General features: G+C 39.5%; 1 protein-coding gene across 1 annotated transcript in view; it reads right to left on the bottom strand.

The window, feature by feature from the left end:
- mtmr14 (myotubularin related protein 14) overlaps nt 1-17,471 on the bottom strand; it is a 95,061-nt gene that overhangs the window by 40,565 nt on the left and 37,025 nt on the right. The window contains exons 13-15 of the mRNA XM_083938910.1: nt 17,383-17,419; nt 15,892-15,962; nt 13,253-13,311 (exon numbers count right to left, since the gene is read on the bottom strand). Coding sequence (XP_083795036.1) covers nt 13,253-13,311; nt 15,892-15,962; nt 17,383-17,419 — 167 coding nt within the window. The remainder of the gene's footprint in view (nt 1-13,252; nt 13,312-15,891; nt 15,963-17,382; nt 17,420-17,471) is intronic.

Raw genomic sequence — 17,471 nt, 5'->3', positions numbered from 1 at the left:
AAATTACAGCCCCTCCCCCAAGATTGACATAAAAATATGAAAATCGGTAGGCATATAAAACACCTCCAGGCGTAAAAAAAAAAAAAAGTCTCTTGGACCAATATCCTAAACTCAACAAGAAGTCGGCCACTTTTGCACGTGTTGTACTTTAACAAACTCGTCCTAGAGATTTGACACAATCATCTTCATAATCATCCAGTATCATCAAAAGACGTGTAACCAAACGATAGTCTGCACTTTTTTTGTTGTGCCCTGTGTTGCCGTGATGTGGGAGCCCCTCTCAATAAAACTGGATGTTGCTGTATATTCACCATACATTGTCCAATATCCCTCAAATTTCTCATGATTCATAAGAGTCACGCCCTGAACACAAACCAATCTTAATATTGACTCACAGTCATAGCGCCCTCTGCTGGCAACAGGGCGTCACATGTTTTTACATGTCTTTACACTTTAATTTAACTCCTAGAGATTTAACACGATTGACTCCAAAATGAGACAAGAACCATCTAAACACAACACGTCAGAGTTTTTGCTGCACCGTATGGGCGTGGCATGGTGCCAAAGTCAGCCTTATCACCAAACAAGACAAAGTTGTCTACACCTGCCCATACATTGTCCGAATTTCACCATATTTGTCATACATGTTAAGAGTCCTATCCTGAACACACCCACATCTCAATATTGACTCAGTGGTAGCGCCCCCTATTGGCAAACAAAATTACAGCCCCTCCCCCAGGATTGACATAAAATTATGAAAACCGGTAGGCATATATAACTCATCGAGACATACAAAAAAGTCTCTATGAGTTATATGTTAAAGTCAACAGGAAGTCAGCCAGTTTGAATTCTATGACAATTTTTGCAAATTTGCACGTGTACTACTATCATCTAAAGACAGGTCTGACAAAACGATACTCTGCACTTTTTCTATTTTTTGGTCCGTGTTGCCATAGCCTGCCGTCAAAGTAAGGCATTTTGCAATAGAAGGAAGTAGCTGGGATTTCAGCATCCATTGTCCAATCTGTACCAAATTTCCCATGCATGACAAGAGTCATGGCCTGAACACACCTACATCTCAATATTGACTCACACTGCTAGACCCCCCTATTGGCAGGATGGTACAAATTTTATTCGATTTACATGAAATTTCCATTGTGAATTCTGCACTTCACGTATGGAAACATAAGGCATGTTTTGTGTGTGGTGGGTAATGGCATGCCGGCCATTTTGGGCTTTCGCCATGAAACAGGAAGTTGCTCTAACTTAAATATGCATCAGATTTCCTATACATGATCAGAGTCCAGGCCTGAAGACAAACATGACAATATTTACCAACAGCCACTGCACTTCCTACTGGAAACAGGAAGTCAGCCTGAGAGGACAAAATTAATCTGATTTACATAAAAATTTCAATGTGTGTTCTACAGTGATGAAAAGCAACACAAAGCGTGTTTGGCAAGCGCTGCAAAAATGGCGATAGATATCCCACGGCTCCACGCCCTCGGTGCAGCATTCCTGCCAGGGTCTGGCAGGCTCCCCCGACACGCGGCGGGGGCAAGGGCCCATTCATTGCCGCTTGCGGCTTTATTTTGTTTTGTTTTTGTTTTGTTTTGTTTGCTCTGTATTGCCTTCCTCCCCACTCTCTTCCTCCACTACTACTGAATACTTTAAGGTAATGCAGTGTCATTCTAACTTATTATTACATTGTTCCTATGGCAAATGCTGTAAAAACACATACTGATTTCCTGGAATACTAAGGGAATGAACAACGCCATCAAAATCGGTAAGGTACTGATACGGTTACGGCACCTTAAGGGGGATATGATGTTTCTGCAGGAAACACATCTCAAATCAGCTGACACCCCACGTATTAAGAGGGCGTGGATGAACAACTTATTTCATTCCAAATTAACAGTTAGAGGGTCAGCTATCATTATTCATAAAAGGGTCCTATTTGAGCCGACAAATGTAATCCTAGATCCTCCCGCTGCTATGTCATAGTTTCGGGCACACTTCAGAACACACCAGCGGTCTTAGTTTCGGTTTATGCACCCACCTGGGACAATGAACGTGACATCGTGAATGCATGAGAATGTATGAGGACCCGGGGTCCTCTCATCCAACCTAATCCTTCCCCTCCGTCTCGGTTAGGAGCAGCTGCGGGCAGTCGCACCTCCAGGCAGCCTGTGGAACATTGCATTCCCTCCGTGCTGGTTGTGGGGACCTCGATGGTTGGGCACATGAGGGTATGCAACGACCAGACCTTCTGCCGCCCTGGAGCCTGTGTCAGGGAGGTTGAGTTCTCCGCCCTCCAGCTTTGTTCACAACACAGTTCGGCCGGTACCAACGATTTAAAGAAAAGCCGCGTTTTGGTGACGTCATGACCTGCCGCCTCGGCCAGCTGCACCTGTGGCTTGAAGGATATTGCCTAGGGAAAAGAATTCCATTTGTGGACAACTTTACGGCGTTTTAAAACAGACCCAGGCTTTTTAAACACGACGGCCTGCACCCTAACCAGGAGGGGTCAAGACTTTTATCTGTCAACATTGACCTGATTGTCCGGTCCTGCACGACCACCACCTCCTGACAACAACCCAGTGTTGGGATCAGGATGCAGAATCACAGTTTAATACACCTCTCTGCGCTGCCCTTACCACAGACGCACAGCAAGCAGAGTTGCAGTCTTACACACCTCTCCGCGCTCCCTGTGGATCACTTTCCAGCTCAGTGTCCTATACCTCACGGTCATCTAAATTATTAAATCAAAATTAACAGAAGAGGAGCTATGTATAAAAACCTGATACAAATCAACACCAAATCTGCGACAATGCAACAAAATCAGAAAATAAAATGTGGACTTTTAAACATCAGATCTCTGCCATCTAAAGCTGTATTAGTAAATGATCTAATAGCAGATAACCATATTGATTTACTCTGTCTGACTGAAACCTAGCTGTGTTAACCCTAATGAATCCACTCCTCCCAGTATTAATACTTATAGAGGAGGCGTTGCAGCTATTTATGACTCAGGCCTATTATCCATCCATCCATCTTCAACCGCTTGTACCAATCGGGCTCACAGGGGGCTGGAGCCGATCCCAGCTGACATTGGGTGTGAGGCGGGGTACACCCTGGACAGAACGCCAGTCTATTACGGGGCATACAGAGACAGATAACCAGTCACGCTCACATTCACACCTACGTTCAATTTAGAGTCACCAATTAAACCTAGCACGTGAATGTCTTTAGACTGTGGGAGGAAGCCGCAGAACCCGGGGAAAACCCACACAAACACGGGGAGAACATGCAATCTCCACACAGAAGGGCCCCAGCCGGGATGCGACAGTGCTATCCACCACTACACCGTGCCACCCCAGGCCTATCAATCAACCCTAAACCTAAACTAAATTAGAATTAATTTGAAAGTCTTGTTCTTAGTCTTTCAGATTCAACCTGGAACCTGTGCAGCCAATTATACTTGTTATAGTGTACCGTGCTCCTGATCCGTACTCTGAATTTCTAACTGAATTCTCAGAGTTTCTGTCAAATTTAGTCCTTAAATCTGATAAAGTAATCATTGTAGGAGATTTTAATATTCACGTGGACGTTGATAATAATAATAATAATAGCCTTTGTATTGTGTTTATCTCTCTATTAGATTTGATTGGTTTTAGTCAGAGCGTACATAAACCTACTAACTGTTTAAATCACATCCTCGACCTTGTTTTGGCTTATGGTGTGGAAAACTAAAGAATTAATAGTTTTTCCACAGAATCCTATTTTATCGGACCATTATTTAATAACTTTTGAATTCATATTACAGGACTACTCACCTATGGGCAAAAGTTTGTACTCTAGATGTTTATCTGATCGTGCTGTAACTAAATTTAAGGGAGCGATTCCATTGGCATTTAATATAATGCCTTATCCTAATATTCAAGATTCCTGTACTAATGTTAGTTTCTCTGAAATTGATCACCTTGTTGACAGTGTTGCAAGCTCACTATGAACAACACTCGACTCTGTTGCTCCTTTAAAAAAAGAAGAAATGAAAGAGAGGAAGTTAGCTCCATGGTATAACTCACAAACACGTGAATTAGTATTGCAAAACTTGGAAAGTAAATGGCATTGCACTAAATTGGAGAAATCTTGCTTAGTTTGGCAAGAAACATGTAAAACATATAGGAAGCCCCTCCATAATGCCAGAGCAGCCTATTACTCGTAGCCAGGCTGACAGAGAGCGACAGTTCTATTGAGCCATGTATTCCTATAACCCTCAGTAGTAACAACATCATGACCTTCTTCAATGACAAAATTAGAACTTTTAAGAGACAGACAACTTTTAAGTCCAACTCGCTTGGCACCAATTATTTTCAGATCCAGGAACCTTAGAAACAACTGTACGACCTTATGTATACTTGGACTGCTTTTCTACAGTTGACCTTAACAAATTAACCTTTACTATTTCAACATCAAAGCCTTCTACTTGTCTCCTAGACTCTATTCCAACTAGGTTACTTAAAGAAGTGTTACCTATAGTCTGCACTCCTGTATTAGATATGATGAATATGTCTTTATCAGCAGGTTATGTACCACAGTCTTTTAAAGTAGCTGTAATTAAACATCTTCTTAAAAAGCCCATTCTTGATCCAGAGGTTCTAGCCAACTATAGACATATATCTAACCTTCCTTTTCTCTCTAAAATCCTTGAGAAATTAGTCACCAATCAGCTGTGTGACTTTTCACATAATAATAAGTGTTTTAAAGACTTCCAGTCAGGATTTAGAGTGAATCACAGCACTGAGACAGCACTGGTATAAATTACTAATGACCTTCTAATAGCTTCAGACAAAGCACTTGTGTCTGTACTTGTTTAATTAGATCTTAGTGCGGCCTTCGACACTATTGACCATCGCATCCTGCTACTGGAGCATCTAATTGGAATTAAGGGAACCGCATTAAGCTGGTTTAGGTTTTATTTATCAGACAAATCTCTATTTGTACATGTTAATGACAAATCCTCAGTGCACACTAGAGTCAGTTCCACAGGGTTCTGTCCTTGGACCGATTCTATTCACCTCATATATGCTTCCCTCCGGAAATATTATAAGGAAGCACTCCATAAATTTTCATTGTTATGCTGATGATGCACAATTATATTTGTCAATCAAACCAGAAGAAACCGATCAGTCAGCTCAATTAGCGATTCTCACGTAAAACTAACGACAAGAACTGCATATTTTAGCCTGCATAATATTGTGAAAATGAAGAACAATGTGTCTCAGAAAGATGCAGAAAAACTAGTGCATGCATTAGTTACTGTTAGGCTGGACTATTGCAACTCCTTATTATCAGGCTTCTCCAATAAGTCTGTTAAGATTCTCCAGTTGGTCCAAAAGGCTCCAGCTCGAGTACTAACCAAAACAAATCAAAGAGAACATATTTTTCCTGTATTAGCTTCGTTGCACTGGTTACCTGTAAAATCTACCTACACTCACCTACAAAGCTCTTATTGGTCAGGCTCTGTCGTATCTTAAAGAGCTCATAGTACCGTATTACCCGACGAGATCGCTGGGCTCTGAGAGTGCAGGGCTACTTGTCCTTCCTAGAGTCTCCAAAAGCAGAATACCAAGCTCCTCTCCTGTGGAACCGACTCCCAAGTGTTATTCGGGAGGCGCACAATGTCCCCATATTTAAGAGTAAACTTAAAACTTTCTTTTTTGATAAAGCTTACAGCTAGGGCTCACGAGCCCTTAGCTATGTTGTTATTGGCATTCAATTTTTCTTGCAGCCTGTATGTTCAGGGCCTAAGCTGATTTTGTTATGCTTAATGATGCTGCTATAGACCTAGTCACCCGGGGGATAATCCTGTTCCTGATACTCTGAGCTTTTATACTGTCCGTCTGTATCATTCATGTCTCATCAATGCATGTAACTAGTTCAACTTCATGTTTGCCACCATAATTATTATCATTGTCATGTTCTGTTACCCTGGCTGTGCCTGTTTCTGTATTTAACCCCCACTGCATCTGTAAACACTAACGTTGTCCGCTCAGCATATTTCCCTCTCAAACGTGGGACCCGGCAGGGCTGTCCGCTCTCACCCTTGTTGTTCAACATAGCCATCGAGCTGTTAGCCATCTGGCTTAGAAACCAGAATGAGTTGGCAAGATCACTCCCACAATCGATATTCCCTTTAAAACAGCTGACAAGGGGTTCAAATATTTGAGGGTGTTTATCACCAGCTCCTTCAAGGCAAGGCATCTTTATTTATTTATAGCGCATTTCATACCAAGGCAACTCGATTTGCTTTACATAAAGACAAAACATTTTTTAAAAACAGGATAAAAAACAAAAAACATAGTAAAAAGCAGGAGCAAAGAAGAATAAAAAAGTAAGAGAAAATAAATAAGCTAATGTTTAAAGTTATTAAAAAGAGCTCAGCTATAAGCACATGACAAGAGAAATGTTTTTAACCTGGATTTAAAAGTGCTCACAGTTGGGGCTGATTTCAGATCTGCTGGTTGTTTGTTCCAGTTGTGTGCAGCATAGCAGCTAAATGCTGCCTCATCATGTCTAGTTTGAACTCTGTGCTCCACTATCTGTGCTCTCACAACAGTTGGATACGTGACATTTTACAATGTCTACGGTTAGAGAAATTAAGGTTTTCACAGAGGGGATCTTTGACAGCATTCCACCAAACCTGGGACCAACTGCTCGCTCCTATTAGTAACAGTCTTACTGTTACTTCTGATGATGCTGTGGACACTTCCTAGTGCCCCCATTCCATTTTTTTTGTTTGTTTTCCTCCTTGAATTACTTAATTTATCTTTGCTATTACTTTAAGATTAAAAAAATGTTTTTACTTTACTTATCTACTTATGTTATATGTGGTTTGGTTGCTTGGTTGGTTATTGTGATCGTGTCTGACATGGGCTGTTGGTAGGAATGGTGGGGTTTGTGATGTTTTTTTGGTTTGTTTTTGTCACTGTTCTTTTTCACTTTAAAGCAGACACACTGTACGGCTGTAATGTTTTTTTCTTGTCTACTTGTCTGCAAAATTCAATAAAAAAAAATTACGACTCATGATTACTCAAGTAGAATACGACAATAAAGTCATTTCGGACCATTGCCCAGTACTTTAGAAGCTTCGGTTTCCAGAAAACATACTTTCTAAATGTACATGGCATGTTAATTCACGACTACTTGAGGATAGAAAAAAATTTGAATTCATAAACACACAGGGAGACTTATTTCTAGAAACGAATGAATCCCCCGAGATAAGCTATTGCACACTGTGGGAAATCATGAAAGCGTATGTAAGGGGAAAAGTTATATCCTACACTGCTGGTGAAAATTAAATGAAATGTAGTAGGGTTACCGAGTTGATCGACAGGATTAAAGTGGTGGATCAATTACATTCAACATCACCCTCTGAGAACCTTTACAGAGAGAATTTTACTTCAGACAGAATTTGATTCTCTGACAAACTGTAATGCTGTGGACCTTTATTTAAAAGCTCGTCATAATCTTTATGAACACAGGGAGCACGCCAGTAAACTCTTGAGCCATCAACCTCTTGAGCCATCAACCCAAACAGTCAGCAATGGTTGGTTTTATATCTGCGATAAAGGACAGGGAAGGTAATATTGTTGGTTTATAGACTAAAGGGATGTAAATGCCCAATTCAAGTCTTTTTATGAAAATGTATATACGTCGGAGGCAGGGGATGGGGAACAAGTAGAGAATTTCTTCAGTAAACTGTAAATGCCTTCCTTTGATGAATCAGACAAATCAGAATTGAAAAGAAGTACAACCCAAACAGAGATTAATAGTGCAATTAAAAAAAAATGAAACCCAGAAAGGCTCCCGACACTGACGGGTTTCCAATAGAATTTTTTAAAACATTTGGCCCAAAATGAATACCATTACTATCAAAGGTATTTAAAGAGGTCCTGGTAAAAAAAAAACTATTCCCCCAACTATGACCCAAGCTTATATCTCTTTATTATCATTCTCTATTCTCTATTACTATTTCATTACTATTCTTTTACCACTATAAAATTCTAACCAAGGTACTGGCTGGTAGACTGGAGAAAATTATGCCTAAACTGATTCACCCAGATCAGACGGGTTTTATCGCAGGCAGACAACTATCAAGCAACCTTTGCCGAGTATTATTAATAATGTTGAGCTAGAGCTAATAATGATGCGCAAAAAGCGTTTGATAGGTTTGAATATAACTACCTGTTCATCGCGCTTTGGCTTTGGTCCTACTTTCTGTTCATAGATTCAAATTCTAAATGCAGCACCTCATGCCTCCTTGAGAACATACAAGGTAATATCAGATTATTCCCCTCTCTCCCGAGGGACAAGACAAGGGTGTCCCTTGAGCCCCCAGATATTTGATATTGCCATCGAGCCCCTGGTAATAATGTTGAGGAAGACCACTAACCTGGTTGGAGTACAAAGGTCAGGACATTTACAGAAGTATCTCTCTATGCAGATGACTTTATCCTCTTTCTCTCAGGCCCATGTACTACTATACTTATTGCTCTTGAGCTCATTAATAAGCTTGGTCAAATTTCAGGATAGCATAAGTTAAATTGAACTAAAAGCGTTTTATTTCCCATAAATGACAAAGCATGCCAGATGTCCTTCCAGAACTTTCCTTTCTCTGTTAATAAGGATAGTTTCACTTAACTGGGAGTTTGTGTCACTCACAAGTATAGGGATCTGTTTGACAGCAATTTCAAAATGGTGCTTAACAAAGCCAAACAGGACCTTTGTCACTTTCCGGAAGGATCAACTCAAGTAAAAATGACCATCATTGCCAGATTTTTATTTCTGTTCCAGGCAAATCTTTATACCTAAATCCTTTTTTAAGGACTTAAATAAGCTCTTATCTACTTTTATTTGGAATAAAAAAGTACCCAGAATACAGAAGGAATATTTGGAAAGACAGAAGGGAGATGGTGGGCTGTCCCTACCCAATTTTCTGTATTATTACTGGGTGGCCAATATCCACAAATTTATATTCTGGGTCACTGATGCATCAGATGATGACTCTCCAGTACGGTGTCGAATGGAACAGTATTCGAGTAATCCAGTTTCACTCTGCTCTTCAACTTGTTCACCACAGATGTATGAGGTATGATCGCAGTTTAGGCTTAATTCTAAACATAAACAAGCTCTTGCCACTTCCCCTATTCTTGCCCCGTCTCTCACAGATCCTTTTTTTCAATTGTGGCATAGGAGAGGGGTTAAATGTGTGATGGACCTTTTTAAGGAAGGGCACTTGATTTTCTTCAAACAGCTAAAGAAAGACTTAAATATCCCTCAGTCACATTTCTTTGGATTCCTACAGGTGCAGTTATGTTAAAACACACTTCTCTTTGACAACCCCTCAGAGTACAAGGATAGATGAATGTTTGACCATGGATCGTGTTGGCAAAGGTCTGGTGTCTGTGTTGTATGATGATATTTAGAGGGTTGCCTTCGAATCACTTCACCGTTTAGCAAGGCAGTGGGAGGAAGAATTAGGAACCGCCATTTCAGACATAAACTGGCAGGCAGCGATTACATTGGTATACTCTGCCTCAATTTGTATCCGACAGGGGCTGCTGCAATTTAAGGTTCTGCACACATTACATTTATCTGCAAGTAAGCTAGCCAAACTCTACCCTGGCTCAGACCCAACTTGTGTCAGATGCAGGCAAGACCCAGCTAGCCACAGTCATATGTTTTGGTTTTGCCAGAAACTAGATCTATTTTGGACAAATATATTTGATTCGTTTTCATACATGTTTAATAAAGCTATCAGTCCCAACCCATTAACTGCATTATTTGGGGTCGTCCCTCAGGAGAAACCAATATCTAGGCACCAGATATACCAGATAATGCTATACCATAGACCACTCTGGTAGCTCCACGTCTGATACTACTTAGTTGGAAGAAGGTCACGCCCCCCTCTCATAGGCATTGGGTGGAGGACGTGATGTCCCACCTCAAACTTAAACAACTTAAATTCACTGCATGGGGCACTACACATAGATATAAAGTCTGGCAAACATCTCCATCAAACTTTGAAGATGAATTTCTCTTAACATAGTGTAGCCACTACTATCATTATTACTATTAATATTTACTGCATTATTGTAATTAATATATATTTTATTTCATTTATTTATTGTTTTTGCTTTCCCTTTTGTCTGGGGTATTGAGTTCTTTTGTGAATGTATAATGTGAAAATCAATTTTAAAAAAATTGAATAATAATAAATGTGTATCTAGGAGCCATGGTGGTCTTGATTAACAAACTTCTGAAAATAAACATTCATAGAAATGGAGGCATGGTCTGAAACAATGATTGAGTCGTATTTGCAGTCGGAAATGGAGGATAACAACTTGTTATTCACTAAAAAAATAATAATAATTGTGTATAGGTATGGTAAATATGAGAGGAAAAAAACTTTGGTCGACCTGGACTGAGTAGCTGAGGTTGGGGAAGAACGATCTAAGGATGGATTTATCCAGCAGTTTAAGTCACCACCTAAGATTAAATCATACATGGACAAGTCAGGTAGCATGGAGAAAACATGTCAAAAAAAGACTCATCATCCCAGTTGGGGGCTTAAACATTAGCAAGAATCACCTTTACATCAAAAATTTGTCCTATGACAGCTATAAACCTGCCATCAGAATCAGAGATTGTCTTAACATGAACAAAAGGAATATCTCTATGTTAAAGAATAGCATCACCTCTGGAAAATAAGGAATGATATATTTTCCAGACCCAGCTCTTCTTCAGTCCAACACCATCTATCTCTTTTAAATGGATTTCCTGCAAGTAAATAATATGAGCATACAGGTGGCGCAAGTAGTGCAAAACCTTACAACGCTTAATTGGATTATTTAGACCCTTAAACAGTTTAAACTTACATTAAAGGACAAGTAATTCAGTATGTAAAAAGAAAAATAGCAATAAAAGGAAGAAAGGAGAAAAAACAAGAGAGAAAAAAGGGGGGTGATACACACCCACTCCATACATCTGGAAAAGTAGAAAAACCTGAACTAACAACCCCCCCCCCCCCAGTTTTGAACAAACCACCCCCCTTTCCGACTAACCTAGCAGAAGCATCCAAACAGTGATGTGTGCTACTTCACCCCACATTGAAATAAAACCTGTCTTTATCAGCAGCTTAACCTTACTACTAAAAAACCCCAGCGAGTGTGAATGTGCTGTCCAAAAATAAAAAACAAAACCGAAAAATTGTGCCATGGATTCAAAAAAATGAATTAAATAAATAAATAACTGGTTCAAAAGCACCGAAAAGAAAGAAAAAAGATGCCATATGTCGCAGCGCACAGTGGCCATCATTTATCAAACGAACATACGGCAGAAAAACGTGCGTACGACCATTTTCACGCAAACTTCGGCATTTATCAATTTGGACATGAGCGGGAGCTACGATCAAATCTCACGTCAGGTCTGAGATCATGTACGCAAATTTGAGCCTGTGGATTTGCGGTGCAGCACAGCAAAATCTGGCTGAAAAATAATTAACAAACCTCAGCTGTCATTAAGCATAAGCAGTCACACATTAAGAACAGATCAAAACGGATTCTTAAAACAAATAAAAATAAATAGTAAAAATTGTGGTTGGAGCAATTGATTGTACTCGTGCGTCTGAAGGCACCATCCATGAATGATTACGCATTCATCAATCGCAAAACTACCACTCGATAAATGTACAGGTCATTCTTAAACGTGGCAGCCAGGTGGCCAGGGACACACACACGATTCTTTTATATTTCAGAACAGATCAGCTCCAGCCCCCCGCGACCCCGACAGGGACAACCAGTTGAAGATGAATGAATGAATGAATGAATGTGTTGGTGCGCGGCTGCAGGAAGGCGCACTGCAGAGCCAAAGTCATCTCCTCGGAAGTGGCTAGCCTCGATAAATTGCATTAAATCAAACAAGGAATCCGATGATTAACATTTTGATATGGTTCTTCCAGGTGACAAAGGTTATGCTCTAACGGAATACCTAATAACCCTGCTGGCAAACCCATCTACAGAGCAGGAGCGCAGGTTCAACAGTGCTCACACACGCACACGGGTCACAGTGGAGCGCTGGTTCGGGTTGACCGTCTCCGTTATTCTTTTCCATACAGCGTTTTTATGGGCCCCTTTTATTCTACTCTTAAGACTGCCAAAAAGCACGTCTTTATTTTGCTCGATCTGGGATGTCAGGATGCCGATCTCTGTGTCGGAAAAGTTTATTTTCTTACCAGTGTTTCTTATCTCGATGTTTGACCTCAGTAGAAGAGGGCTCCGAACCAGGAATATTTAAGGGCGTAACATGTTAATGACGATCCAATTCAGCCGCCGCATTTATCAAGGGCCAGTGTCTCCTCCACTCGCCCACATCCCAACAGGCCTACTGCTGTGCAACTAAAGTGCAACATGGAGCTTGGAGATGTAAAAGATCAAATAAAAACAGGAAAGAACATGCACTGGCTCGGGTAGGGTCGTGCTTGATTTTCTAGGCCCGATCTAAGCTCTACTTTGGTGTAGGTTTTTCTTGGTCAATGACTTTTCTAACTTTCTGCTGACCACGCCTCATTTTGAGAATGACAATAATTTCTATACATACAGAAGTAGAGAAAGGACGCAACCCTAAGGATACCCGATGCAACATGAACTAGACAGGAAACAATCAAATCAAACGCTCCATTTGTCAAAAAATTGATTTAAGTTGAAGTCGTCTTTTTCATATTTGCTGAGTGTCACTATATTCTGACAGCACAATAAGACAGGCGATCAGTACAATACAGTAACAATATATTGATTCATATTTTATCAGTGACAGCTAGACAGCACTAGTTTCACAGTTTGATTGGAGCTCAAAGCAGTCATTGACACTGCGTCAGGGACTCCTCAGCTCTAACTTCAGTGCAAGGGCATCAGGCTGAATACTATTAAAATTTGAAGAGAATATGGATGAAGAGCAATCATCATGTCTATTCCTTGGTTCCAGAGGCACTAAAACAAGATTTAACAGAGCGGCTTTAAAACACAACACCAGGTAAAATGCAGATTTCTGTAAAGTGACACTAACATGCAGCTGACAGAAGTCGCTGTATTACAACTACACATAACGATGAAATACGTTAAATTTGTTTGTTGGTTGGTACCCTGTATGTGAGCCTGTGTGAGTGGAGGGAAGAACGTATGAGACGTACTTAACTGACAGATATCGTCCACAGTGAAATCACTGTCTTTGAAGTGGGAGTTCTTCCTTCTGAAAGAAAAAATAATGATGAAATAACACCAGAGCTCAAAAGGAGAGGAAGAACATTGAATTCACACACTATACATTTTCCAACATCAGCTGGACAATGACTGAGTTTGTTATCTCCTGTATGAGTGTTACTATTAACCTTTTGCAACAGATAACTATATGGTATTTTTCAACCTGGACCCCTTAACCCCTATTTCTGTGTACGTGAAAAAAGCTTTTTTTAAATTGGCCTAGTATGAATTTTGGCCGCTGCAGCTTGCTTGCTGTGAACCTGGCTACAATTTTATGAAACGGGGCACCTACACACAATGACAATACACTGGATCTAAATTAGAGAACAAATTATAAATACTCTATTCATTCTGAAATACTGTTATTTTTTATTATTCAGAATTGGATAGAATATCCTCTTGGGCTATACAACTGCTGTACTAGCATGCTTTTTTAAATAACCAAGGCTCTTCAACAAAAACCTTTATTTTGTGATAAAAAGCAGTGACCAAAATTAGAGAACAATAACCATTGTGTCAGATGAGAAGATATCAAAAAAAAAAAATCTTCTAGAGGATTCAAAAATAAAGGAAGTGTAGAGGCCACAGCTTTGAATGACTTCAGCACATCTGCGCCCACAGGACATCACTAGTTTCTCACGCTGCTCTGGTTTGATCATGGTCCATTCTGACTCAGTCTCTTCCACAGTTCACTAACTGGAGTGGGTTTATTACACATTACTTTGTTGCCAAGGATTTTCCAGAGATTCTCTATGGGGTTTAGATCTGGACTCTGGTCATTTCATTTTTTCAATATTCTTAGCTTCAGTGAACTGCTACAGGGGGCATTGTCCTCATTAAAATTGCAGCTGATTGGGAGACAATTGCAGCAATAGCATGTTGCTGAAGGAGGTTCACATAAACATTTGCATTCACTCTGCCATGTAGCTGTACAAGAGGCCCAACTCCTGCTACAGAAAACATCCCCCCAACCATGACACTTCCTCCTCCAAATGGAACTGACTTCTTTACACACTTTGGGTTCAGTTTTTCCTCAGTCCTACCCCGAAAATAATGTTTCCCATCAGACCCAAATAAACTGAACGTCCTCTCATCACTGAAGTCACTCTGGACCAGTTCTCCTCTGTCCACACAATATGCTCCTCAGCAAAGCAAGTCTAGCCTTTTATTATTTCTGCTGATGAGAGGTTTGGTCACTGCAGAGTGGGCTTTCAGTCCAAAAAGTCTTAAACAATGAGACACTGTTTGCAGAGACAGATCATTGTCCTGTTCAGCACTGAACTGAAGACCAACTCCCTATTGAGAGTCTTTTTATAATCCTGTCCTCTCGTGCACTTGTTTTACGTGGACGACCGGCCTTTTTGAGGGACTTAAATTAATCTGTGTCCTTGTAAAGTTTCAATCTTCTTAAAATCACAGTGTGTGAACGCCCAACCTCTCTCTGATGGCTGAGAGGGTCATCCCTTTGGCTTTCATCTGGACAACCTGCTGTCTCAGGTTTTCAGTCTCCTTAGAGCAGCTGACATCTTACAAAGTAAATAGGGGTGTCCAACAATGAAGTTAATTGTCACCACGTGCAGATTAACACCAATAACTGGGAGGGTCTGAAAGTGTTCTCTAATTTGGATAACTGTTTTGTTTTTTTGTTTTTTTTTCACAAAATAAAGGTTTTTGTTGAAGTGCCTTGGTTATTTAAAAAACATGTTAGTGCAGCAGTGGTATAGCCACGGTGGATATTGTATCGAATTCATAACAATAAAGAATAACAACATTTCAGAATAAATTAAGTTTTAATTTTTCTAATATTGATCTCCAGTGTATACTTCAACTTCCAACATTTGTATTTGCCACCGACAGGCTCAGATTGTTATCAGAAGCATATGACTGGATTATAGAAAGATGCTCACTGTACGTCTTATTCTGGAGTATTGTGGGATGTGGCTGGAAGACACCAGAGTGGAACTTCAGAGAGGGAAGTTATTATTTATTTTATTATTTTATGAAATTTCTTTGGAGAAGTTAACTCTTGTTTTCCATACCAATAAAGCCTCCTTGACTTAAATTAAATTAAATTGAGTATTGTGAAGCATAGCTTTGTGTTATCTTAACTATTTTAATCTAAAAAATATGGTTACATTTCTTGAATGTGCCAACAACATGTGGAATTACACTTCATGCAGCTTTCATAGACTAACAATACCTTGGGATACAGACCGGCAGAAGTCGTCTCTTGTTGTGCTAAAAATGGATCCTAATAACTCAAGATACACTGCACCTCAGGTCTGCAGTTTAACCTGGGACACTACTACCAGACAAAGAGGAGAAGACATCCTACAAACGAACATTTTACTACAGAAAAATGTTGCTCCAAGAGTGGAGACAGGCATAGCAAAGTACGCTAATGCTATTAGCTAAGGTTACTGTGTTGATCTGCATCAGTAGCTACACACCAAATAATGGCAGGAGAACAGCAACTTCTCCATCTTTCCATAATCCAGTCAGACACTTATAATAACAAGAATGTAAGAAAGAAAAAACATAGTAGACATGAAACAATGAAAGAACACACCTCTGTTTCTTAACGGCTGCGAACTTCTCTGAGACAATGTGCTTCAAAAAATTGAAGCAAAAAAAGAAAATCTGAGGGAGAAACAACCATTTTGATCAGAGTGGAAACACAGAAATCAAAAGTAAACCATTACACTGTTACACTGCAGCTGTCACTTCACATGGAACTGTAGTCATACATACTATGACTATGGCTTTCTTGTTACTTATAGGCTGAAATGCATACCAAGCCATGGGATAAGACAAAGCCAATGGTATTGGCCATGCTGGTGTATCGGTTGGGCTCTGCAGAAAGCATTGTTGTTGCAAGGTGAGAGGCTTGGGTCTTATTCATTAATTCCTTGCGCAACTGTGTAAACAACACGTTTTCCACAGGCTTCATCAGAATCACTTTATAATCATCTAACACTACATGGTGCTTAGAGCAAAATATATATATTCACCTAATACTATAATAAATATTTATTTCAACAGTACGTCCAAATAATCACAGTTCATGTCCAAGAACTAAACGCACAAAACATTTCTTAATATACACCTCCAAATATATGTAAATCAAAATTAATGAAAAACAATCTTTGTATGTAAGGTATTGGACCAATGTGTGCTTCTTCAGCATTTAGTTTCCAAATATTTATTTTGTAAGGAACGACTTATTTTCTGGGTGCTCTATGTAGAGAAGATCTTAAAACAAAAACTTTGACAGGAGGCTGGGGATTCCTGTATAGTTGGTTTAGAAGTTGGTATGTTCCAATATTTCTAAATTACCTTTTTTGTTTGGAGTTGGAACGAAAGGATCCAACAGATTTTGCCCATTCACTCCATGTGCTTTATCATATGCTATAAATATGTTCATTATAGCTTTCATATATCAGAACATTTTTTCATGTTTCTGACTTATTGCTAGAAATGTGTTTCAACTTGGGATGCATGATATAGTTTTTTTTTTTTTTCAAATCAATTTTAACTGATATCACTATCGTTAACAACAAAAACAATAGGCCCATCTCTTCAAATCTTCATTTAGTTTTTTTCTAGTAAAATGCATCAAAAAACAAAAACTATTTCTAAGTTGGATTTTATAGAGCTTTGCTTAAGAACTCAAAGAAATGATCATGTTCATGTTTACTAACTATGTGTTTTTTGGCAAATCACGGACCAACATTAAAAGGTGCATGACGCAACCTGCTGGAGTGTTTAGATGCTGCATTTGTTAGGTAACTGAAAGCAATTCAGCTTCGTATTATCGGTTATAAGTTCATCATCAGAATAATACATACTAATATACATTTCCCAATATGAGCTGATAATTCATCAGTACAGATATATATCCTGCATCCCTAGTTTCAACGTCAAACATTGTCCAAAAGGAATATTAATTATCACTTGTTTAGGATGATGACCTGATGCATGTAATATCCCGTTCCTGTCAGTCACCTGTCTGTAAATGGAAACTCTATTATCATAGTCATAGAAAAAATAGAAAACTTACCTCCTCCCCTTTGGAAAGTCGATCTGGCAGCATGTGACTGGAAAGAGAGGAAATTGTACTGCATTACATGCCAGCCGCCGCTTATTTAT

The sequence above is a fragment of the Echiichthys vipera genome (assembly GCF_963691815.1).
Source record: "Echiichthys vipera genome assembly, chromosome: X".
NCBI classification, from domain to species: domain Eukaryota; kingdom Metazoa; phylum Chordata; class Actinopteri; order Perciformes; family Trachinidae; genus Echiichthys; species Echiichthys vipera.
The sequence above is the reverse complement of the archived record's forward strand: the minus strand, read 5'-3'. Positions and strand labels throughout refer to the sequence as shown.